Source organism: Magallana gigas, chromosome 6 (genome assembly GCF_963853765.1).
Source record: "Magallana gigas chromosome 6, xbMagGiga1.1, whole genome shotgun sequence".
NCBI classification, from domain to species: Eukaryota; Metazoa; Mollusca; class Bivalvia; order Ostreida; family Ostreidae; genus Magallana; species Magallana gigas.
The window spans coordinates 39196471-39223086 of record NC_088858.1 but is presented as its reverse complement, the minus strand read 5'-3'; the positions used below and the strand labels follow the sequence as shown (position 1 = coordinate 39223086).

At 34.4% G+C, this 26616-nt stretch overlaps 4 protein-coding genes across 5 annotated transcripts; 1 reads left to right on the top strand and 3 right to left on the bottom strand.

Moving 5' to 3' along the window:
• The first annotated feature begins 416 nt into the window (after positions 1 to 416).
• Positions 417 to 7554, top strand: LOC105324071 (ribosome-releasing factor 2, mitochondrial). 2 transcript variants are annotated; one of them, XM_034467958.2, is made up of 8 exons: positions 417 to 690; positions 1629 to 1757; positions 2509 to 2589; positions 2923 to 3731; positions 4045 to 4317; positions 4671 to 5034; positions 6168 to 6334; positions 7033 to 7554. In XM_034467958.2, the coding sequence occupies exons 1-8, from the start codon at positions 477 to 479 to the stop codon at positions 7321 to 7323; spliced, it is 2328 nt and encodes a 775-aa protein (XP_034323849.2). In that variant the 5' UTR covers positions 417 to 476; the 3' UTR covers positions 7324 to 7554. The 2 variants fall into 2 exon arrangements, with proteins under 2 accessions (XP_034323849.2, XP_034323850.2); XM_034467959.2 differs by lacking the exon at positions 417 to 690 and adding an exon at positions 730 to 1441.
• On the bottom strand, positions 7550 to 17057 carry LOC136269472 (calmodulin-like). The gene is made up of 6 exons (XM_011448484.4): positions 16986 to 17057; positions 11100 to 11161; positions 10895 to 10979; positions 10363 to 10506; positions 9012 to 9257; positions 7550 to 8698 (listed from the first exon to the last, which is right to left on the bottom strand). The coding sequence occupies exons 2-6, from the start codon at positions 11112 to 11114 to the stop codon at positions 8658 to 8660; spliced, it is 531 nt and encodes a 176-aa protein (XP_011446786.3). The 5' UTR covers positions 11115 to 11161; positions 16986 to 17057; the 3' UTR covers positions 7550 to 8657.
• On the bottom strand, positions 13881 to 17084 carry LOC105341783 (calmodulin). Its single transcript, XM_011448485.4, has 5 exons — positions 16946 to 17084; positions 16739 to 16823; positions 16081 to 16224; positions 14871 to 15116; positions 13881 to 14577 (listed from the first exon to the last, which is right to left on the bottom strand). The coding sequence occupies exons 1-5, from the start codon at positions 16958 to 16960 to the stop codon at positions 14537 to 14539; spliced, it is 531 nt and encodes a 176-aa protein (XP_011446787.3). The 5' UTR covers positions 16961 to 17084; the 3' UTR covers positions 13881 to 14536.
• A 4445-nt stretch (positions 17085 to 21529) lies between these two features.
• LOC105341779 (calmodulin) lies at positions 21530 to 26188 on the bottom strand. Its single transcript, XM_011448483.4, has 5 exons — positions 26039 to 26188; positions 25801 to 25897; positions 23173 to 23316; positions 22175 to 22420; positions 21530 to 21834 (listed from the first exon to the last, which is right to left on the bottom strand). The coding sequence occupies exons 1-5, from the start codon at positions 26066 to 26068 to the stop codon at positions 21806 to 21808; spliced, it is 546 nt and encodes a 181-aa protein (XP_011446785.3). The 5' UTR covers positions 26069 to 26188; the 3' UTR covers positions 21530 to 21805.
• Between the last annotated feature and the right edge of the window lie 428 nt (positions 26189 to 26616).

Genomic DNA, 26616 nt, shown 5'->3' with positions numbered 1-26616 from the left:
CATAATCATTGACTTTGTTGCCGATTTTATACATCGAATCCATAAGGAAAAGCTACGAAGATAGGGATGATGTCACTATTTCGCAATTTTCATGCTATTGCATTTTGTCAATTTTGTTTAGTTTTGAAAACTATATATTAAATTTGATAAATCATACGTGCAAGTATTTATAGACAAGGTGACATGTTTTCTTAGAACTGTTCAATTCTTTATCAAAATCATTATCCCCAGACCGTGACTCTCGAATAAACATGTTTTGTCTTTTAAAACAAGTTTTCTATAAAATAGAATTAAAATACTGTGAAATAAAATAACCTCTTTGTAAATCTTATAATTCATTATTGTTTTTTTTTTTAATGCAAATACAGCCCATTTCAATAGACGGAATAAAGGCGTTTCCTAATACGGTTTTACAGTTAGTGTGCACAAAATAAGTTCCCGTTGTTTTTCACCGCATTGCGAGAGCAAAGTCAGAGATGACACTGCTTAAACTCAATAAACTGTTCATAAATAGGTCCCTAAGATCATTCATTACACCTAGAAAATATTCATCTTTCCATGGGGCAAATAATAAAGCTACTGAAGATGTGCGAGACTTACGGAACATTGGAATCATCGCCCATATCGACGCCGGGAAAACTACAACCACGGAGAGAATGTTGTACTACTCTGGGTTTACCAAACACCTAGGTAATCTGTCAATTGATTCAAAGCTTTGTTGAGTTTTTGGGGGAGCACTCTCGTCGATGTTATATATGGATTAAGTTACTATGTATAATCACTGTAATATGACATGTTATTATTTCAAGCGGACAGGACTTTCACTCTTATAAATAATTTGTTTATGGTGCTACCTCGACCCTAGTCAAATACATAGAGAATAATACATTTATGCATTGAATGCTAATTATTGGATATCGTCAGTCCTATAACACACCTCGTCATGCAGACAAATTGAAGACTGCAGGTTAGTGCTGTATTCAAAGCTTATATTTACATTTTTTTAACTTCTTGCCTTGTCTGCAAATATGAAATATACCTCAAAATCACTGTATCATTCTAAAGGTAAGATCAAATTAATGGGAGAGCCACTGTAATAGCCACAAGCATGAACTTTGATTTTCTCTTGTCATGTTGCACTTCAACAGCTAGCGTTTAACGTTTGGGGGGTCATAATAAAACTCATCAATACCCTGTTTGTATAACAGTGTTATAACTACATAGCTTTCCACACACTTTACATGCAAATATTTAACATATGTGGAATGTAAATATACTCATTACCCTTGCTAATATACCCTTTTCCATATCAAATCCTGTATCAACCTGAGACACCAAACTTAGGCAGGGGGCCGAATGCTGATATTGGTAAAGGACATGCTTAGCAGCAATATGCTGATCACAGCATTTAAAAAAAATAGCTGCACTGAGTTAGACGAAAGTGAGTGGATTTCATTTTAGTCGAACTATGGGAACCACAGGTTGTGATCAAACTCGCTTGTTATTAGAAATACTAGAAAGATATAGGTTGTAATGCTCATAGAGGTACTTTGTGATTCATCTACAATTCTACGTGTATTTGAAATAGCTCCTGGAGGAGACTTTGTGATATGTGAATTATTTTACAGGGGATGTGGACCACGGGGACACTGTGACAGATTACATGGAGGAGGAGAGAAACCGGGGCATAACAATTAACTCAGCTGTTGTGACCTATCACTGGAATAAGCACAGGGTCAATCTAATTGACACACCAGGTATCATATCAAAATGTTATTCTATATTGATTGGATTGTTCAGGGGGCAGAAATACTCTATCATTACTAATATAATTTGCATAGAAGTGATAACTGTTACTGCAATCCTTATAAAGGACATTTATTTGATTATCGGTATATATGGCAGTGTTTACATGTAATTACTTTGAATCACTGACCTTTTAATTTTCTATGTAAATAATTTCTTTATATAGTATATTTTTTTATTATTATTTTTTCATATGCATACAAACATTTTAATAATATAATTCAAAGCCATTTTTGATTCATCCACTCACACATTCATGCTCACATTCACCCAGATTTGGCAGTGGTTGCTTGTTTAATAATGGCAAACAATTAATATTAATAATAGACAAAGAAGAAATGAAAAATTACTGAATTGTATCAAATATATGTTTCCATACATGCCAGTTGTTGGCAAACTTTTGCATTTGAAATTTCTGACATGAAATATATTTTTCAACTTTGTATTTGTTATATAGATAGAATAACAGCCCTGACAGACTAGGCAGTATATATCTTTTTTAAGACAGCGAAATAAATATTATATATGTATACAAAATTATAAAGTTTACAACTTTATTGTCTTTTGACAGTGGAAGTTCACCCAATAAAATATTAATAACATTGAAACCAATTCGTATATAGTATTTACCACTTACTATTTATGTGTTCATACCTTTTCCATTTTGAAGTTGCTTTTCTATTGGTTTATTTTTCTTTTCAGGGCATGTAGATTTCACGATTGAAGTAGAAAGGTCTGTCCGAGTTTTAGACGGAGCAGTAACGATTCTTGATGCTTCTGCTGGTATTGATTGCAAATACTTTGTTATGTCAACTCACAATTCAGTCTATTTACAATAAGAAAAACAGCTGAATTTAACAGTGCTTATAGTTTTTCACTAATTATGTAAATCATCTAATGCATATATAGTGTCTTTTAATACGAAGTCTTTCATGCAAGGGAGTACATGTATAATAAAATGTTTGAAAAAAAGTGTATTAATTTGACAATTAACATTGGAAAAATGCAATAGAGTGCAACTGGGGCATTTTAGTGGAAAGTAATGTTGTTTAATTTCAAAATAAACTAGGCTGGGCTGTTTGTTCAGTTTGATGTCTTTGCTTGATTTTATTTTAGGTGTTGAAGCTCAGACTGTCACTGTGTGGAAGCAAGCCAGCAAGCACCATGTTCCGTCCCTCATTTACTTGAACAAACTAGACAAAATGGGAGTCAGTGTAGAACTTTGTTTGGAGTCCATCAGACAAAGACTGCACATTGAACCATTTCTTATCAACTTTCCCTATGGACCTGATTTACAGAAATTTCAAGGATTAGTAGACATTGTTGAAATGGCTAAATACGAATGGGACTTAGCAAAATCTCCCGATGGAAGAAAATTCTCTGTTCATCCACTAACAGAGAAGAGTGATGGTAAAATTTGGGAGTATGCAATGAAAGAAAGGTCTAATTTGATTGGTCAACTAAGTAACACTGATGAGAAAATAGCAGATGAGGTTCTATTGGTAGACAGTATAGATAAGATCAAAACTGAATTTGTGAGGAAAGCTCTAAGAAATGCAACAATGAAAAGACAATTAACTCCTGTTCTATGTGGATCCTCCTTAAAGAATAAAGGAGTCCAGCCTCTGATGAATGCTATCTATGACTATCTACCCAGTCCGAGTGATCGGGAATTTCCATTTCTTGAGTATTATGGATCAGATCTTTGTGCATACGCTTTTAAAACTATTCATGACCAGCAAAAAAATCCTCAGACCTTCTTTAGGATTTACTCAGGAGTTATGCATTCAGGGAGTGACATTCAGAACCTTAATAGGCATTGTAAAGAGAAAGTGAAAACATTGTCTAGAATATTGGCCAACGATTATCACAGAATAACAGCAGCTCATCAAGGAGACATTGTTTGTGTGTCTGGACTTACTGAGGTAGGAACAAGTTTGTTTTTTTTATTCAAATCAGGCAGGAGACATTGTATATATTTTCAAACAAATGATCTTGATGTATTGTAATGTCAACAATAAATTGTTACCACCATTTGCTGGTGACATTATATTATACCAGACCACAGTTATTAAAAAGTTCTGGATATTCTTAAGTTAAAATTAGTAACTTTTCAGAGCTGGATTAAGTCTATTCCCTCTTGTTAGTTTGTTCATTTTTTAATTTTTTTGTAAGTGTGTACAAAAGAACTCGTTTTGTTGATTTTTCTAAATAAATTGCTGAATGTTCGCTTCACAGACCAGAACAGGAGACACTGTTACTTCCAAAGAAGGGTTGGCCCGAATCAGACCCATGCTGAGGCAGTATGAGCACAGGCATCATGAGGAGGAGGAGGGCGATTCTTCACACGACCTTGAGAGTCATGATGACCTTGATCATGATGTGGTGCTAGCCGGTCTGCAGGTGCCCTCGCCTGTTTACTTTTGTTCTGTGGAACCTCCTTCAATGGCTAGCCAGAAAGACCTTGACCTTGCCTTAGAATGTCTTCAGAGAGAGGACCCTAGTCTCAAGGTCATATTATTGTTTTTATACCAGTAACTTTAAAACTCTTTTGTTTGAATTATCTTTATTGAAAAGTTGTTGTCAATTAAAGTTTAATCACAAAAACATTAATTAAATCCATTCAAAAGTTCTATACCTGTATTTTTAATTAATCTGATATTACTTTGAAAATAGAAACTTATGATATCTTAAATTCCATCTTGGTTTTATGTTATTTTTTCCTGTATATAAGATTTGATAGTGAAATCTAATTTTTATTGTATCTACTAGATGAATTAATAATTTATAAGTTAACGATGTGATTGTCATGTTTTGACTGGCTTATCTATTTGTATATAAGTTGTTTGTACTTGGCCTTATAGGTGGAGGTGAACCAAGAGACGGGCCAGACCATCCTGTCTGGGATGGGAGAGTTGCATCTGGAGGTCATCAAACACCGCATACTGTCAGAGTTCAAGGTCGATGCCTACATGGGTCCCCTGCAAATCGCATACAGAGAGACCATTGAGGACAAGGTCACCCACACAGAGACCCTGGAGAGTACGGTCGGGGGAAGTAAACACCACGCAGGCATCACCCTGACGGTCAGTCCCAGTACAGATGCAAACAGGAAGAGGAACGTGCTGTTTAAACCGCTGGAAGAAAAGTCGTTTATGATGACGCCAAAGTTCAGGAAGATGTACAAGTCTGCTATTGAAAATGCTGTGAAAACCTCTCTCTCTTATGGTATGAGTCAACTTCACTTAATTATCTTGTTAAGGTACCTCACTATACACCTAGATTTACTCTTTTTAAGATGCTATGTCACAAGATGGCAATGTGAATGTTTTGTCAAATTGTTTCTATTATCTTAGCTTAGTGGTTAAAGTATCGGGCTTGTGAACCACAGAGTTTTAATCCGCCTGGTCCTTTTGTTCACACTTACTGAATTAAAATTTTGAAAATATAAATTTTTATCCAAAATTGCACAAAGGGCATGGTCACGATTTTGGTCCAAAATTATTTTTCCAAATTTAATGTTTCAGAAGGGCATTTTTAATAGGCAACCAAAATTTGAGGGTCTTCTTTTGAGTTAAAAGCAAGTTACAGAGCTTACAATTCTTTTTATGTAAACAAAACTTTTGTTAACTGGGTTTTCTAACAGATAAATCCAGTTATTGAAATGGGGAAAATGGCGGACAGGCGGCTGCCAAAAGGGTACCCTCATTGTACGGATAACTCCTCATACAGTTTTGAAGATAGGAAGTTGTTCTTTTGCAGATCAATTGTACATATATCAGAGGTGTGCATATTGCTAGGAATTTGATTTCCAATACCAGTAATTTATGAAAAAAATACCAGTTTTTGAATTTAGTCATTTTTTGGCAAAATATTGCATATAGGGTGCTCCATTTCCGGTTTGCTGTCACATTGACAGCTTTTCACTTGTTTACATTTTGAATGCTGAAGAGAAAATTTCAGTTTTAGACCTATAATGAATGTGTTAAATGTTAAGAACTTTTTATTTATACTTAAAATGAAAAAGAAGATAGACTAATCAGCTTGAAAATGATTTTTTACTGGTATATTGAACCTTTGTAAACAAAAACAGGGCACGGGCCTTGTTTACTCTGTATCTTGCATATAGCTCTATGATTGACTCTCAAATTCCATATGATCATTAGAAATTCCCTAAGCATTGTGTATAATAAAAACAGAAAATAGAGTTCAACCAAAACCGTGACTATGCCCCTTTAAGGCATTATATTGTAAAACATTCAATGTAACTTGAAGAATTACAAAGTAATGTTTTAACAAATTCAAACTGTGGTACATGTATCTACTGCAATATATCTAATACATCCTTTCTTCTTTCAAAGGTCCAATATTGAATTTCCCAGTAATAAATGTGGATGTCATTATCCACAATGCGGATTTGTCTTTTGATGCCTCTCCCAACGTGGTCGCAGCGGCTGTTTCCAAATGTATCTATTCAGCATTAAAGAGAGCCACACTCCACCTACTGGAACCAGTAATGAATCTAGAAGTATGTTTAGATAATTTATATATTAAAAGAGTTCACAGAGTTTTACATGTAGTTTGATATGAGATTAGGGCTCAGTTGTTGATGCTCACTTGTTGGTTTTTGGATAAAACTGTTCACAACTTGATCTGGCAGTTGATCCTTTATTTGTTGAAGTTTATTATTTTATAATATGATTAGATAAATTCTTTAGGTTTTGAAAGATTAGTTTTGTTCTTTATTTTATGAAGTTGAAAATGTTTATATTAAATAAGTTTGACTGGTATATTGATATGTAATCTATCTGATTTTATGGAAAGCCTCAACTGCCTTATTTGATTGAAATTCATTTTATGATGATACTTCTTTACTATATGCTGATACTTCAACATTATATGATGATATTTCAACATTACATGCTGACACTTTATCATTACATGCTGATACTTTTCCAATATTTGCTGATACTTTATCATCATATAATGAAGATCATCCACATAAGGCAGTTGAGGTGTTCTATCCTATTTAATTACAGTTGGTAACTTGGTATTTTATACATGTAAATTGTACATGTACAAATACCAATACTCCAAGTCAGTGATTTTTAGAGCATTTAAAAATACAAAAGTTATCATGCATCCATAAAGGAATGAATGTATAATTTGGAAGCCTGTATATTCTGTATGTTTTGAAATTACAAAGTTAAAATTTTTGTATTTCAGATTACAGCAAATCAGGACTTTTCTTCCACCGTTCTCCACGATTTGTCCACCAGACGGGCCAAGATAGAACGTGTGACCCAGAAGGATGACATGAAGGTCATTCAGGCCACGGTTCCTCTGTCCGAACTGAGGCACTACTCCAACACCCTCCGGAAGATCACCCACGGACAAACCTCCCTCAGCATGGAGTTTTCTCATTACGAGGAGATGTCCGAGGCAGAGAAGAACAAGGCCATTGAGGAGGTCACTGGGTTCCCAGTCAGCCCCGAGTTGTTTGACAGCAAGGAGTAGCGGGGGAGGGGCTAGCCTAATGGTGTGATGTCTAGTGCTATTTTAACTTGAATTTACTCTTGAAGGCTTTAAGCGTTTTTCTGTGGTGCATTTTAAAGGATTTTAGAAATTGGAAAATCTAACAGCAGTATTTATTAAATAAATACTATATATTAGTAAATTTAGTTTATAAATCTGGATACCAGTATGTTTGTATATACATGTATAAATAAATGTAGAACAAATATAAAATTTTCAATTTATTTTCACAAGTAAATATTAAATTCATGAATGATACTAGTTATTATTTCCTACAAAAATATGATATAAGAAAAAATGTCCTGCTCATTTGTACAATTTTATTGCAATCATATATAAAAAGAAAAAATACCGTACATCTCATTTCTTTAGTCTGAGATAATAAATATAGTAAGCTAAGATAGTTGTACAAAGAAAAAAAGAATATTACACAATTGAATTGCTGTCACTGGTCTCACCCAGCATATGAAGTTTGATAAATAATGTGAAGCAGTTTTTTGGAAATAAAAGTAAATTCAAAAAGATTTATAGTTAATTGAAGATTATAGGAAAAGTTTCCATCAGAAAATTAGCATGCTGTGCATTTGCTCTTTGGAAAATTTGATAAAATTTTTAAACATTAAAAAAGGTAAACCAGCATATAGTCATGAAATGTAGACTGGTTCTCTCATCCGTGTATATCTTTTGCATGGATAATCTCTTTGACATTGTCAATATTGTTATGTGTGAAGGATAGAGAAAAAGATGGACAGGACAGACTTTAAGACCCCTAGCCACCCACATGGTTGGGTACAGACAGTACCCAATGGCTGATAAACCAGGTTGCATGTAGAATTCTTCATGGGGATGTGCAGCCATCTTGTACATTTGAGGATAAGAATGTAAACATTTCTTAAACTGGCTTGTTTCTGTCTGAAACTGGCAAAAAATGTTGCCAACAGATATAAAAGCAATAAATATAAAGTCCTACATGCCATTTTGTTTGAAAAGTATGCATACAAGAACAGGACAATGCTTTTTTAATCACTCTGGACAGCTGTTGAACTGCGCAGCTACAGATTTATTTTGAAGATTTAAAAATTGCTATCCTCTCTACAAAAGAGTATTTTACTATATTCTTTATAGAGCTCTTCATCTTCAGGAGGTAAATACAGTCTAAAAACGGCCATGACCATTCAGCCCTCTTAAAAGCAACAAACGCACAAAGAAAACAGTCACTAACTCGTCTCACACATTACATCATGGGATATTCATCAGGCTACCAGGTCTATTTACACATGAAGTGGGGTCTGTTGTCCTCGACAGGCACAGAATCTTTACTCTGCATTACTTTCACCGTACATCATGGTCACAAAATCTGAAAGTAATAATTATGTGGGGTTGTTTTGAAAAGATATATTATAATTTTATTAAGGGCAACAATTTTAAGTGTTAATCAATAATGTATCCGAAAGTCTATGATGGTTATAGTTTGGTTATTGATCTTTATTAAAGGAAGTTTATACAGGTTTGCATATGCTCTCTACCTAATTATACGCCCCTCTGTATTATTAGGTAATGGGTATATATATATTTTATCATGAGAAAAATGTATTGTAATAAAAATGTAACGTTTGTGATTTGCATGAACATTTGCAATGCTTTTATTAAGTAGCAAGAATTTATATTACCTTTGTAATCTAATTTTCCCTGGCGCTTCTTGTCCATTTCTCCTATGATAAGCTTAGATTCAAATTCACCAAAGGGCTGTCCCATACTGTTCATTGTTTTCTGGAAATCAGTGGCGTCCACGAAACCATCTTTGTTATTGTCAAAGATAAGAAAGGTTGCCAACATATTCATCTTGTTGAGTTTTTCTGATTTACAGGGGCCAGTCATCATGTCGTCAAATACTGCCCATGAAATAGTGTCCTTTCCTTAAATAAATGTTAATAATGTTGATAAATACAATGTATTCTCCCTGGCGTTAGATTGAATAAGCAGTATTTTAAAAAACGTCATATGAGACTTGTTTACTGGAACATTTCTTTTCCTACCTATTTATCAGAAGGTACATACAATACAAAAAGTGCACAAGCAATATTAGTCAGTGGCGTCGGTAGCAAATTGAAAGTGGGGGGGGGGGGGGGGGCTAGACTAATCATTAGAAATTTTGACAAGCATAAAAAAAGGCTAATTCCCAAAATCATTAAATTCCTAATCAGTTGCGTGGGGTAGGGGTGGGGGGTGGGGGGTGGGGGTGGGTGGGGGGTTAGTGTAGTATACCTGTAACTAAAAAAAAAACCTCCTATCTACCAATGCAAAAAGAATTGTTCCCACCAAAATCATGAAATTCCTTGGGGGTGGGTAGTATACCTATAAACGCAATTTTCAATATCACTCTTAATATTTACTTATTTTCATTTTAATTACTTGCATTCTACCGGAAATATGGGGGCTGGGAGCAGCACCTTCCTGATACTTCAATTTCTTACATGTAAATTAAAGAAATATTACGTTTGCTGGGAGAAAAAGTGGAGGTGGGGCTAGCCCCTCCCTGATGCTATGTGCTTGATGGTTAGGTCTAATTTTGCAAACAAGTGGAGCGGAGGGGGGCTAAGTCCCCCCCCGACGTCCATGATTACTATCTCATTTTATTATACCAAACTATTTTTGACAATCAGATGTAATTTTCATCCTCTCTTCGTATATACTGGATTATATTTTGGGGAGGGTCAATGGTAAACATCTACCCTAAACTTTTTAAAAATGATATTTTTTGGTCATAAACATTTTTAAGTAAAGAATAACTGCCAAATATTTTAGCCTAACATATTAAAACGTTTTAAAAATGATATTTTTGGTCAGAAACACTTATTAAGTAATGAATCACTCCAAATATTTCAGCTTTAACATTTTAAATATTTCACACACAATGTAGCTTTATAAAAATTAAGCTCTTTGTTTTACGGAGGCGAATAGAGACTAAAAATGGCCGCGACCATCCAGTCCCCTTTACATCCGAAAACTTTTGAATTTCACCAGTTTCTGCGACAGATGCAATCAACTCCTCTGCGTCCTTCTCCGATGGATTGAGTCCTATTCCTCGCATCACTGTGATAAGCTCCGCTTTGTCAATGACGCCATTTTTGTCATGGTCAATGAAGTCAAAACATTCTTTACATACTGAGAAAAAAAAGCAAAGCATTAAAATTGTAAGACTACATATCGTTTTTTGGTCTCCAAATTCTAATAAATTCAAAATCTTAATCATGCGTGAAATACAATCCAAATTTATAAAATTAAAAATATATATAAAAGCTGTTTTAATGACTCATAAGATATGATTCATTTTGCTATAAACTATTTTTTAGTGAAAAACCAAACAAAAAAACAAAAAAATCCATTTTTAATTCTAGATTTTGGTATTTTAATTCATAACCATCGAACCTTCTATCAGCGACTTATTGAATATGACTTACTGATTATGACAACAGACGTTTTCATACCTTCTTAACAAAAATGCAAGAAGCTTTCCGAGTAGTTGGGTTCTAATCTGTTTACTAGTACTTACTTTGTTCTGTTTCCTTTGAAAATTGGGGACACATAAAACCATCACCCTCCTGCAAACAATCCCCTGGGTTCGGGTTGACCACATCCTGAAAACAGAACAAGACAGTACATGTAAAAGTGGACGGTGCCAACGTTGTTTTCCTTTGTTGTTTGGGTTTTTTTTTTCGATCTAATGCACAAGTCAAAACATATTCAATGAACTTTACCTCCTCGTCTGCCATAGTTCTGGTTATTCTATCGGGATGTTCTGGTAATTCTGTCGGGATGTGCTGCTGCACCAAGCAGATCTGATACCGATCGTTTTTCCACTTAGCCCGGATGTAAACAATTTGGTAATGCCTATTTTAACATATTGTTTAACTCCCGAGTTTCCATTTGAGAATATTGAATGGCATTTAAATTTCTGTCTGGCTGTACAAACAGTCACTTTATATCGATCTGAATATGGGTTTCACATACAACATACAATGTAATTCTAATCAATTTTGGTAGACACATTATCTTCTAAAAGATATGGTTTTCAAATGGTAAATTACAGGTGCCAAGATTGCATATCGGAGCAATGAAAACTGTGCAAAGTGAGACATTGAAACAATACCTATCACTTTATATTTGCACTTGCAAATATGCTTCCTTACATGAACCTATAGATTAACGAAAATGTTCAATTCTGTGTGAACTTTTTATGAATTCACAAGCTTGTCGGTTGGATTATTTTAATCATAAAAAATACGCAATTTTAACAATTCTTAACAATTTTCCTTTTTTCAAATCAATCAAATGTATAAGTAATATACAGCAATGTTAAAAAGTTCAAAGGGATATGAACTTGGTTGGTACATGATCAGACCTTCTAAGAAGCCAAGAAGCCCTTCGGGTTTTACAGGATTTGATCACTTGGCCAACTAAGTTCATATTCCGGTGAACTTTTTAAATATAAACATATACTTATTAACGCCCGGTTGTTATTATACAAATAATTATGCAGGCATATATTTTAATGAACAAGATAAACCAATCTATCGGAGTATTTACTACTATAGTTACATCTGTAATTGTTGAATACCAATTGTTGTAAATTTCGTAAATTCAAGAAATGAAAAATCAATGCTTTTAATAACCAACTGTATTTATAGGATCATTGGCCACGAAATATTTACCTGATATCATTGAGACCATTATTTTTATTCAATCAACGAAAGCCAATGCCCACAAATATTATTAAAACTACTGAACGTGCATGGTGCATTATTTCAGCAAAATAATTGTAGTTCATACAGCCATGAGGACGGCAAAGTCATTCTTAGTTAAGTGCATATATTTAGTTTATCCACAGAAAATATAATGTGACATGAATATTAACTCTTTATAACGTGAAAAATAAGCTTGTTTGAACGAGAAACTTTAAAAACTCGTTATATAACAACATTGCCTCTAGAGGCACGGAAGCCTATAGGGGCCTATGCTTGTGTCTTTATTACGGAATCGTATAGGAGCCTACACCTGTTGTTTTATAACTTACACATTGATATATGGTACTAGTACTTTTATATCGTCTTTCCAACATATAAACTACATGTTACGTCTTTTCATTTATACAAATAGTTCGTAATTGTACTGACATGAAATGACATTATTAAAATCACTTTATTGTAATTGATCAGTTTTCTTGCTATCCGCTATATCGACATAACAATACGAATGGGACTTAGCAAAATCTCCCGATGGAAGAAAATTCTCTGTTCATTAAATAACAGAGAAGAGTGATGGTAAAATTTGGGAGTATGCAATAAAAGAAAGGTCTAATTTGATTGGTCAACTAAGTAACACTGATGAGAACATAGCAGATGAGGTTCTTTTGGTAGACAGTATAGATAAAATCAAAACTAAATTTGTGAGAACAGGCATCATGAGGAGGAGGAAGATTCTTCACATGACCTTGCGAGTCATGATGACCTTGACCATGACGTGGTGCTAGCCGGTCTACAGGTGCCCTCGCCTGTTTACTTTTGTTCTGTGGAGCCTCCTTCAATGGCTAGGCAGAAAGACCTTGACCTTGCCTTAGAATGTCTTCAGAGAGAGGACCCTAGTCTCAAGGTTATATTATTGTTTTTATACCAGTAACTTTAAAACTTTTTTTTTAGTTATCTTTATTGAAAAGTTAAAAACAATAAGTAAATCTATTCAAAAGTTCTTAACCTGTATTTTGAATTAATTTGGTATTTACTTAGGAAATACCAAATTAATTAGGAAATAGAAATATATAATATCTTAATTTCCATCTTGGTTTTATGCTATTTTTTATTTAATGATGTGATTGTCATGTTTTGACTCGCTTACGGTATCTATTTGTATATAAGTTGTTTGTACTTGGCCTTATAGGTGAAGGTGAACCAAGAGACGGGCCAGACCATCCTGTCTGGGATGGGAGAGCTGCATCTGGAGGTCATCAAACACCGCATACTGTCAGAGTTCAAGGTCGATGCCTACATGGGTCCCCTGCAAATCGCATACAGAGAGACCATTGAGGACAAGGTCACCCACACAGAGAACCTGGAGAGTACGGTCGGGGGAAGTAAACACCATGCAGGCATCACCCTGACGGTCAGTCCCAGTACAGACGCAAACAGGTAGAGGAACGTGCTGTTTAAACTGCTGGACGAAAAGTCATTCATGATGACGCCAAAGTTCAGGATGGTGTACAAGTCTGCTATTGAAAATGCTGTGAAAATCTCCTCTTATGGAATTAAAAGAGTTCACACAGTTTTAGTTTGATATGAGTTTAGGGCTCAGTTGTTGATGCTCACTTGTTGGTTTTTGAATGAAACTGTTCACAACTTGATATGACGTCCTTTATTTAAGATTATTATTCATTAATATGATTAGATAAATTCTTGAGGTATTGATAGATTAGTTTGGTTCTTTATTTTATGAGGTTGAAAATGTTTATAAGTTAGACTGGTATATTGATATGAAAAAATGTCCTGGTCAGTGGTACAATTTATTGCAATTAAATATGAAAAAAAAACTTTACATCTCATTTTGTTAGTCTGAGATAATATATATCGTAAAGTAAAATTGTTGTAAGAAAAAACAGAATACACATATTACACAATTGAATTTCTCTCACCGGTTTCACCAAGCATATGAAGTTTGATAAAATAATGTCAAATAGTTTCTTGAAAATGAAATTGAAATGAAAAATGTAGACTAATGGTTTTCTCATCCATGTGTATCCTTTTCATGGTTTTATTAAGTGTGAATGGTAGAGAAAAAGATGGACAGACACTAACACACAAATGGTTGGGTACAAACAGTACCCAATGGCTGATAAACCAGGTTGCATGTAGAATTCTTAAGGAGGCTGAATGCGTGTTCAACTAATTATTTAGTAAAGAAAAATCCAAATATTTTATCTTTAAAAGAGTATTTTAACTATATTTTTATATAGAGCTCTTCATCTCGAGGAGGTAAATACAGTCTAAAAAACGGCCACGACCATTCAGTCCTCTTAAAAGCATCAAACGCACCAAGAAAACAGTCACTAACTCGTCTCGCACATTACATCATGGGATATTCATCAGGCTACCAGGTCTATTTACACATGAAGTTGGGTCTGTTGTCATCGACAGGCACAGAATCTTTACTCTGCATAACTTTCACCGTACATCAAGGTCACAAAATCTGAAAGTAATGATTATGTGGGATTGTTTTGAAAAGATATATGATAATTATATTAAGGGCAACAATTTTTAGATGTCAATCCGTAATGTATCCGAAAGTCTATGATGGTTACTTTGGTTATTGGTCTTTATTAAAGGAAGTTTATACAGGTTTGCATCACATATTAAATATATGCTTTCTACCGGTATACCGTATATATATATTTTATCATGAGAAAAATGTATAACGTCAGGTGTTTGTAATTTGCATGAACATTTGCAATGCTTTTATTAAGTAGCAAGAATTTATATTACCTTTGTAATTTAATTTTCCCTGGGGCTTCTTGTCCATTTCTTCTATGAAAAGCTTAGTCTCAAATTCACCAAAGGGCTGTTCCAAAATGATCATTGTTTTCTGGAAATCAGTGGCGTCCACGAAACCATCTTTGTTATTGTCAAAGATAAGAAACATTGCCAACATATTCATCTTGTTGAGTTTTTCTGATTTACAGGGGCCATTCATCATGTCGTCAAATACTGCCCATGAAATAGTGTCCTTCCCTTTAATAAATGTTAATAATGCTTATAAATACAATGTATTCTCCCTGGCGTTAGATTGAATAAGCAGTATTTTAAAAAACGTCATATGAGACTTGTCTATTGGAACATTTCTTTTCCCACCTTTTTATCGGAAGGTACATACAAATACAAAAAGTTTTTAAAAGAACTGGATTATCTGCTAAACATGCTATGCAGCTACAAATATATGCACAAGCGATATTTGTCAGTGGCGTCGGTAGCAAATTGAAAGTGTGGGGGGGGGGGTGTTAGACTAATCATTACAAATCTTAACAAGCAAAAAAAAAAAAAGGCTAATTCCCAAAATCATTAAATTCCTAATCCGGGGGGGGGGGGGGGGGGAGGGGGGGAAGTGGCACCTTCCTGATACTTCAATTTCTTACATGTAAATCAAAGAAATATTATGTTTGCTGCGAGAAAAAGTGGAGGCGGGGCTAGCCCCTCCCTGATGCTATGTGCCTGATGGTGAGGTCTAACTTTGCAAACAAGTGGAGCGGAGGGGGGCTAAGCCCCCCCCCCCCCCCCCCCGTTCCGACATCTTTGATTACTATCTCATTTTGTTATACCAAAATATTTTTGACAATCAGATGTAATTTTCTCTCTTCGTATATACTGGATTAATGTTGGGGAGGGTCGATGGTCAACATCTGCCTTAAACATTTAAAAAAATGATATTTTTTGGTCATAAACATTTATTAAGTAAAGAATAACTGCCAAATATTTTAGCTTTAACATATTAAAACGTTTTAAAAATGATATTTTTTAGTCATATTAAACACTTATTAAGTAACGAATCACTCCAAATACTTCAGCTTTATCATTTTAAATATTTCATACACAATGAAGCTTTATAAAAATTAAGCTCTTCGTTTTACGGAGGCGAATAGAGACTACATATGGCCGCGACCATCCAGCCCCCTTAACATTCGAAATTTTTTAATTTCACCAGTTTCCGCCGTAGATGCGATCAACTCCTCTGCATCCTTCTCCGATGGATTGAGTCCTATTCCTCGCATCACTGTGATAAGCTCCGATTTGTCAATGACGCCATTTTTGTCATGGTCAATGAAGTCAAAACATTCTTTAGATACTGAGAAAAAAAGCAAAGCATTAAAATTGTAATGCATCATAGCGTTTTTTGGTCTCCAAATTCTAATAAATTCAAAATCTTAATCATGCGTGAAATGCAATCCAAATTTATAAAATTAAAAATATATATATGATCTGTTTTCATGACTTATAAGATATGATTCATTTTGCTGTAAACTATTATTTTGTTAAAAAAAAACAAAAAAAAACCAAAAAAAAAAAACAAAAAAAAAAAACCGAACAAACAAAAATAACACAAACAAAAAAATCCATAAATTTTAATACTTTTAAATTTAATTCATAAAGTTATAAATGTATTTCTTATGGAGCTCTTCTTCTTAAGGAGATCAATTCAGTAAAAAAAAATGGCTACGACCATCAAACCTTCTATCAGCGACTTATTGAATATGACTTATTGATTATGACTACAGACGTTTTCATACCTTCTTCACAAAAATACAAGAGGCTTTCCGAATAAATATATGTAAAAGTTGGGTTCTAATCTGTTTACTTACTTTGTTCTGATTTCTCTTTAAATTGGGGATAGCTAAAACCATCACCCTCCTGCAAACATTCCCCTGGGTACGGGTTGACCACATCCTGAAAACAGAACAAGACAGTACATGTAAAAGCGGACGGTGCCAACGTTGTTTTCCTTTGTTGTTTGGTTTTTTTTTTATTCGATCTAATGCATAAGTCCAAACATATTCAATGAACTTTACCCCCTCGTCTGCCATAGTTCTGGTTATTCTATCGGGATGTTCTGGTAATTTTGTCGGGATGTGCTGCTGCACGAAGCAGATCTGATACCGATCGTTTTCCAATTAGCCCGGATGTAAACAATTGGGTAATGCCTATTTTAACTCCCGAGTTTCCATTTGAGAATATTGAATGGCATTTAAATTTCTGTCTGGCTGTACAAACAGTCCCTTTACATCGATCTGAATAAGAATGCAAGTTACAACATACAATGTAATTCTAATCAATTTTGGTAGACACATTATCTTCTAAAAGATATGGTTTCCAAATGTTAAATTTACAGGTGCCAGAGATTGCATATTGGAGCAATGAAAACTGTGCAAAGTGAGACATTGAAACAATACTTATCACTCTATATTTGCATTTGCAAATATGCTTCCTTACATGAATCTATAGGTTAACGAAAATGTTCAATTCTGTGTGAACTTTTTAATGAATTCACAAGCTTATCGGTTGGATTATTGTAAACATAAAAATTGCTCAATTCTAACAATTGTAAACAATTTACCTTTTTCAAATCAATCAAATGAATAAGTAATAAACAGCAATGTTAAAAAGTTCAACAGGATATGAACGTGGTTGGTACATGATCAAACCTTCTATACTCTGTCCCGAGTTTTTGCTTCCACCACTTTTTGCTTGATATTTCAATAATAGTAAATACCTTTGTGCTCAAACTACGTTCATCCACTAATATAAAAAATGTCCAGATTATCTGTTTTGAAACGCCCCCTCTACCGCTTCAGGTTTCAATACACATCCCGAAATTGAAAGTCTACGGAGATTTTGCATTGCAACAGCCATTTATAAGCCCGGATGATAACGTTAAAAAATTGTGCGATGTATTCCGAGTGTATTATAATTAACCGCCGGGTTTGTATCGTAAGGGGTATTTTCTGTACCGGGCGATTACTAGGGAATTAGCTCAACACTCGCTGTATTTTCCACATTTATTCCAGTTAATAACACAATTATACAAACAGTTACTCTCCACTCCGTACACATTAAAAAGGGGGAACTCGCTTATTAATAATTCTAACTTAATGTTAACCTACATATGACAGTGAGGGAAAACGTAACGGATTAGACGGACGACTTGTACCTTGACTCTTAACCTCTAACTATCGAACTCTGACTCTCTACTTTCTTCAACTAACTTACTATCAACTCTAAAACATATAATAATATTTTACTGGCGTGACCCTCTAAATAACTGACATGTATAAATCATCCAATCAGAGAATATTTCTTTATCCCTAAACCGACCATCTCTCAGGTAAACGCCCATTTATTCACCTGCGTTAATCCGCTAATTGTTATGTAATTGCATTAACTCTATTAGTGTCAAACACACATTTCTTAGCTGAAACCATTGTCCTTCAATCCCGCCTTTCTAATAAGTATCTTTCCCAAAGCTACACTTGATTACTTTGATGTCCTATTTCTTTGTTACAGTTAAGGCGTTTGATAAACATTAATTTACATTTTATCACATCATAGTCAGGAGGAATTTCACGATAATTAAGAAGAGTGAATAACGTTAATTTACCAACAAGCTAAACTATAGAAAATATTCGGAACATGTAAAATATACATTTTACATGGTGACAGTATTCCGAATGGAGAGAAGATGTAAACATTCCCCATTATAAATCTCCGTATGGAATCCCGTTTTCGTTCCCGTGAACTTTTCCGAGTGAGAGATGATAATGTGTCAATGAAATTATCTTGGAATTTATCCTTTTCAACTATTTCAATTGCACTTCTTTCACAGGAATGTGTATTTTTATTGAAAATCGTCCAAATGAGCTGCATAAATATCTTGGAACAGACTATAGTGAAGTTTCATCTGTATTTGTTGAATACTAGTACCATTTTTTTGTAAATTTCGTAAATTCAAAAAATGAAAATTCAATACATACCTGTTTTTTTAAAATAACATACTGTATTTATAGGATCATTGGCCACGAGTTTATTTACCCGATATCCTTGAGACTATGATTTTTACTAAATCAACGAAATTCAATGCCCACAAATATGATTAAAACTACTGAACGTGCATGGTGCATTATTTATGGTGCATCAGTTTATAAATACCTCGGAGTGTTATTTAACGAAAACAGAGACTTTAAAAATAATGCCGAAAATCTTTCTAAATCTGGAGGACGAGCTCTTGGTTCCTTAATATCCAAAATCCACAGCTTGAAGGACATTGGGTTCACTACGTTTGAAAAATTATTTTATAGCTGTGTCGCCCCGGTAATAGATTACTGCAGCGGAGTATGGGGATACCAAAACTTCCATTCACTGGACCAAGTGCAGGACCGAGCAGCAAGATATTTCCTGGGAACACATCGTTTAGCACCATTACTAGCCGTACGAGGAGAAACCGGATGGGCCCCTGCTAGCTCCAGACACAAATCTAATATGGTCCGCCTTTGGAACAAATTTCAGACAATGGACAACAACAGGACGGCAAAACAAGTTTTCATCTGGGATCAATGCCTTAACAACGAAAGGGGATGGAACTGCCAACTAAAAGCTGTGCTAAATTCCGTGAACATGTCAAATATCTATACTAACGCAATATGCTGTGACGTCCAACTTTTTATCCAAAACCAACACTCGACATCAGAAAACATTTGGTTCGCAAATCTTCAAAACTCTCCCAAACTCAGAACTTACCGTCTCCTAAAGCAAAACTTCTCAACAGAAAATTATCTTCTCATGAACATTCCAAAAAATCAAAGATCTGCCCTAGCTCAGCTCCGATGTGGAATTCTCCCTTTACGTGTTGAAACAGGACGCTTTCGAAATGAACCTTTAACTGACAGACTCTGTGTTTTTTGTAATTTAAATGAAATTGAAAATGAAATTCACTTCATCCTAAAATGTACATTATATAATGATTTACGAAATTTACTTATTAGAAATACCACTGGCTCAACAAATTATGAAGAATTTGAATTATTCAGAACTTTAGTATGTACTTATCCTCGGCAATGCTCTCAATTTATTATCAATGCTCTAAAACTAAGACAATCAAAATTTTCACGTTGACTTTTAAATATGTAATTTATATAACCAGTGACATATAGGTCCGATGGGCCGGGTGCTATTATCTTGTATTATTGTTTCACTGTATTATTGTAACATGCAAAATGCACATGTCACTATAATAAATGATTTACTTACTTACTTACTTACTTATTTCAGCAAAGCAATTGTGGTTCATACAGCCATGAGGACGGCAAAGTCATTCCTAGTTTTGTGCATATATTCAGTTTATGCTCAGATATTATAATGTGACATGAATATTAACTCGTTATAACGTGAAGAAATAACTCGTTTCAACGAGAAACTTAACTCGTTAAAACGAGATATTTATCTCGTTATAACGACCTAGCCTCTAGAGGCACGGAAGCCTATAGGGGCCTACACTTGTGTCTTTATTACGGAATCGTATAGGGGCCTACACCTGTTTTTTAATACGTTTACATTGATATATTAGTACTTTTATATCGTTTTACCAATATATAAACTACATATTACGTCTTTTCATTTATACAAATAGTCCGTATTGTATTGACATGACATGATTTAAATCACCTTAGTGTAATTGATCAGTCATTGATTGTTCTCGAATTAACTTTGCAGGCGCGCGAATTCGTATGGTTCGTCATCTCACTCTGAATCTCGCTCCAGCCAGGACATGTACTCTAAAATGATACTGTTGAATCATGGGAATTCATTTTGGCTCAACTTTGATAAATGTCGCAGATCCCACCACGTACATGTATTTAAATCCACGGTGAAATTAAAGAATTAAGTATCAATTTATTAATCATATACATGTACAAGTTATTCCAACAAATGTTGAATCCATTAATTTCTAACCGGTCGGAACGGTCACAAAATCAGTAATCGGTTAGTCGTATAGAATAAAAAGTTGTATATCTTAATTTACGCAATTTATAAGAAATTTGGTTTTACTTTAACTTTCGAGATTTAGATATCAAATTAAGTTAAACTGGAGATATTCCATGACCGGGCTGAGATCGTGAACGGAAATTAGATACAAAGTGTTTATGTTAATGACTTAAAACAATTACATGCCTCTAAAATTGACTCGTTATAACGAGATACTAAGCTAATTCATTATAACAAGATCCTAACTCATCGTAACTAGATAACTCGTATCAAAAGATAACTAACTCGTTAAAATGAAATATTAACTCGTTATTACCAAATACTAACGAGTTAATTTTTTGAAATTGAGCCTAACAGGTTTTCGTAGGAAACTGAATAATTACACAAAAATTGATGTATAATATATACCGGTAATTATACAGTTTGTACATTACCCTTAATGAGATTTTGGAGGGGGAAAGGGGGGGGGTGGAGAAAAAAAACGCACTTTGAGATGCTCCTTTGAACCGGAAAAGTAATTACATTTGACCATTTTCAATATATCATTAAAAATCCTATCTGTTAGTTAAACTAAGTGATAATAGTTGAATATAAAACAAAATATATATATTTTTTTCGTGTTTTTAATCATTTTTCTCAAGAATATACATGTAAATAAAAATGTATTTAAAATGATGAACCGTAACTCATAATGTAGATCTATGAAAAAGTTTCTGGTCACAGTCACGCCATCAAAGTCACCAGTCAAACACGTACAACATGTAAATAGAACAGGCTACCGTTTATAAACCCTCCATCGGCCGCAGATCTCAGAATAGAACCTGCATGCATGCGTTCTACGAGTCCGCTCTGCTAGCAGAAACGGTAAGAGGTCTATTGCGTCATCCTCGTTTTCAAAACTCGCAAATCATATTCACGAACTCTGAAAGTAATAAATGAAAAATGTTATTGCATTTTTTTCGTTTTTTAATTAACGAACAAAAAAAAATTCTACGGAAACTATTACACAACAGAGTAAAATATATTAGTTGTAAAAACTACTGTAAGTAACTTTTATTTTGATAAAGCCTCTTACGAATAAAAACCCACCTGAGATGAATGCATGACAGTAAGCGTTGTACTGTACTTGATTTTGCAAATCAACTTTCCGCCAAAAGCGTAAATAGAATACACAGTCACGTGCAATAGGTTTACAGTATTACAGTAACGTTAATATAGTCCAAAAAAAAAAGAAATAAAGATTGTTATGCTTGCAACTTTACCTTTATAGTCAATTTTTCCGTCACCATTCGTGTCCGCGGTTCTTAGAAGAACCTCGGCCTCTTCTTCAGTAAGGGACTCCCCCATACTGGTCAGGGTCTTCTTCAATTCTGAGGCGTCCACGTAACCATCCTTGTTGATGTCAAATATGTGGAAGGAGGCCAACATTTCTAGTTTACTCTGTTTCACTGATTTCCAGGAGCTGCTGAGTAGTTCTTGAAATACTGGCCACGATATGGACTCGTTTCCTGTAACACACATATCAAAATCAATTCTAAACAAAAATTGGTCAAAGTAGTACAGATGTAAATATGTCATTTTGTAAAATATTTGGTGTAAATAAAATTTACAGTATGGCTTGTTCTGTAAATGTATTTACATACACCCAATAAATTCAAAAGGGCTCTACAGTATGACAGAAATATAACAGTAACACGACTTCCTTATACCCTCTCCCCCTTGAAGGAAAAGAGAAGTACTTCATTATTAGTACTAGTATGTCCAACCCCCAACCCCCCTACCCACCCACCGACCCACCCTCTCGGCATCGCCGCATACTCTGGACTCTACGAGTCTAATTAGACTAAGACTAATGCATAAGATTTCGTTATAATGTCAACATAGTTTCATCTTCACCCTCCTTTCTCTATGTCCGTCCGTTCATATGCTTGTTCCACTCTCGTGCCCAGTCCAGAAATGAGAATAGAATAACAAAAAACTCATACTTGGATCAAATATTGCTCATGAGAATGTGTCATGAACCTGATCCGAGGTCACTTGAAAGTCAAAGTCACAGTGGACATGATACTGTCAATGAGTGCATATATAACATGAGTTAAAAATTCTACAATTTATAAAAAAAAAAATACCCGGAATTTTTGGGAAATGATTCATTGAAAATAAGCCAACACCCTAAACTATCATTTGTCCTTTGGTGATTCCGAAAGCTTACACCTTTTGCTAACAAACACAGGAATTTCAGGCGATTTTTACATCTTACCCTTCTCTGCAACTGACTTGATCATTTTCTCCACGTCTTTTTTGGACGGGTTGAGTCCTACTGCTCGCATCACCGTGATCAGCTCGGCTTTCTCAATGGCGCCACTGTGGTCCTTGTCAAAGAACTCGAAACATTCTTTACATACTGCAATAAAGAGTGTTGATTTTAACTCAGTGTGTTCGAAAATTTAACAACAAGTCGTCATGATGGAAAAATATACCCCTCCATCTTCACATGAATATCAAATTAAGGTTGTATTTGACACCTGTCGATAAAAATGTGGATAAAAGTACATCATACTAGCAATGAAAATAATTCATCGTTTTGAAATTTTTAAAATTTTACAATATTTGACCAAAAATATGTTGAAGAAATGTTTGGAATGGTAAAAATTGTAAAAGCCGTAGTAGAATTCGAACTTCTGACTTACTCATTCGTAGAAAACGCTCTAGATAACTCGCTGCGCTATCATAAAACCTTTTGGGCTTTATTGGATTTCTCTACGCCCCGACCGAAATTATCACAACATAATAATCAAATAATGATTCCTTATTCTATTCCTCAAATAAACCAAATCATTTAGTAACCAAATCATTGACCTTTGATACACACCACTGAAGGTTACTATTTCAGGATTTAGGAATCATTCTTTGAATATTATGAGTTGATAATTTCGGTCGGGGCGTAGGGAATTCCAATAAAGCCCGAAGGGCTTTATGATAGATTTGACCACGCTCCGACCGAAATTATCACCTCATAATATTCAAAGAATGATTTTTTATTACTTATATTTATATTATTTCAAATTAATACACTTTAAAACAACATTATTTTAAAACCACTATTTTTCATGTAGCACATGCTACATTGTATGTAATGAAGTTATTGGGTTTTATGGTTCAAAATTGATTCGTAATGGTATCACAGACAAAGACAGTTGAAAATGTAATTATTTGATAATATATTGACGTCACTTTTACAAAAAAAACTTAGTGCCGTCGACTGAGTAGAAAAGAAAATTTAACTCTTTTTTTAAAGGCAGGTGAGTAAAATAAATACAGCTAAACCTAACTAACCTCGATACCAAAAAAGAATTGCTACCTGGCTCTGTCATAAAGCAGCATCTTCCGACATTGATCTATAAAGGAACCCTTCATTGTGCAGTATAACGACAAAAGGACAGAGGCAGCAAATGCAGCAATTGATTAGTAGATGCGACAATACATTAAATTTATTTCAAAGAACATATAAAATTCAAATCGTAAAATCAAGATGATGACAAGTATCTCTCAAAAACAGTTCAATCCATGGACTTTTCCTGGTTAGCTAATGGAAAAACAAATTCAGAAATTATTCTATCCTGGTGCAAAAGGAAGTTAGCGCTATTACAACAAGTTTTGTTCTCGCCACTTCAAAGACAACATGATGTCTGGTACATAGCATAAAATGGCTTATCTTAGAAACCGATGTCTTTGTTGCAAATTCCCTGGTAACAGAGAAAATAAAAATTAAGTGACAGAGCGTAGATTTAATGTACGAAAACCGTCATCAGTAAATTATCAATCAATTTTAAGAAACGAGGGATCCTGAATTCGGACCAATACGAAGATCGATTACAAAATTTAGCATTCCCCTTCCAAAAGAAAAATATGTACGCAAATTTATTTGTTGATGCTAGATTCATTATCGGGATCAAGATTGATTCATTTCTTTTTATTCATGGAAAGCTGTGCTATGGCTGCCCTTTATGGTGTTGTATTATTCATCAAGCACCTATATAGCTGATTTCGTATTTCATATCACTAATCCATTAATCAATACCTGAGCACCGAGCTGGATATATCAGCATATTGTTTTCTTTTATAGCCACTTTATGAATACTTTTGTTGAAAGTTTATGTACTGCGGTTTCACTAATATTCATTGAATACTAATTTTCGTGGATTTCGTTGTGCATCGAGAAGATCCGTGAAAATAAATGTTCATTGAAATGTCTAATTAATAATACATTTGTTATATTGATAGGATCACTGGCCATGAAATTACGTATCCTTGAAAATGTGACTGTTACTATATCCACGAAAAAATATTGACCGCAAATATTAATGAAATTGCAGTCATGTATAAATGACTAAATTTGAACACCAACGATATGAGGGATAAAGAAAGAGGATTGTATAGACGATCATAATTTTGTATTTTTCAGTTCATTGTCAATCGAAATATTGTTGAGGCTAATCACTAGGAAAGTGGACAAGAAATACATTATTATTTCAAAGCTCAAGGTTATAATCTTTGTAAAGTTTGATGTTGGTCGACATCTATAGCCTGATAATAATTTCGAAAACGATGTGATATGTAAAGCAAGTCAATTAATTACTTACGACTTTGAAAAAAGGACACCATTACATTAGATACTAGTAACAGAAAAAATTCTGCACAAACACTAAAAGACACAACTACGATATTTTATGGTAGTTAATAGCTTAACTTGCTTCAAGGCTTCCTATCTCATGCTTTACCAATAAAGTTTTGTCTGAATTTAAAGGGATGTTTAAAATTCATGTGCAACGAGAAGTGGGTCGTATCGTACCTCTGAACATGTGCAAACATAGATATGTATACTTACATTTAAGCTGTTGATCTGTAAGCTTGTGATACTCAAATCCACCCGAGTCTTCATCCTCTCCGAAATCTATCCCAACCGAACCCAGGTCGACGAAATCCTAAAAAAAGAACGAATAACCAGACTTTAACAACCGTTCTTTGGTTTGTTGATTGTTTTTGATTGCACAATATCTAGATCCGATCTAGTGCACAACTTAAACCTTATTTTACGTGCAAATTGCATAACAGGTGCGCCTTACCGGGCTCTTGGCTTGGTATTTGTTTGCCATAGTTACGGGAGGTTCTGTCGGGACGTAGTGGAATATATCGCCGGTTCTTCAACATTCAGACATCGATCTGTGGTTATTCCACCTGATTACATCGGGGTGGATCTTTTAAATCCCGTGTTTCCACTATTGTCAAGCACAGTCGATGGCATTTAAATTTTTGTCCGACTGAAAGTTATTGTATCGTGCGGGTCAGATATGTTTACTTTACATTACATAACACATTGGTTTTATTTTGGATTAATTAAATAAATTGTTACGCTAATCAAACCGATTAGATGACCTACATAAATTGCTCTCTGTTCGACTTTTGGGCCAAAATTGTAAAAATTTGGGGCAATCGCCATATCTGCCCCAGGGCATCAGACAGGCAGACTTGACGAGCAAAGGAGTATCTACCAAGATTAAGAAACTAGTGACCCCTGGTCTTTTATCATCTCTACAAACATCATTCATTTTTTTTAATGTAATATACCCTAGTTTAACCTTTTATTTTTTTTCATCAGGTTCTTTTCCAATTAAATAACTACTGGACAGTGGTTTTGGTTTAT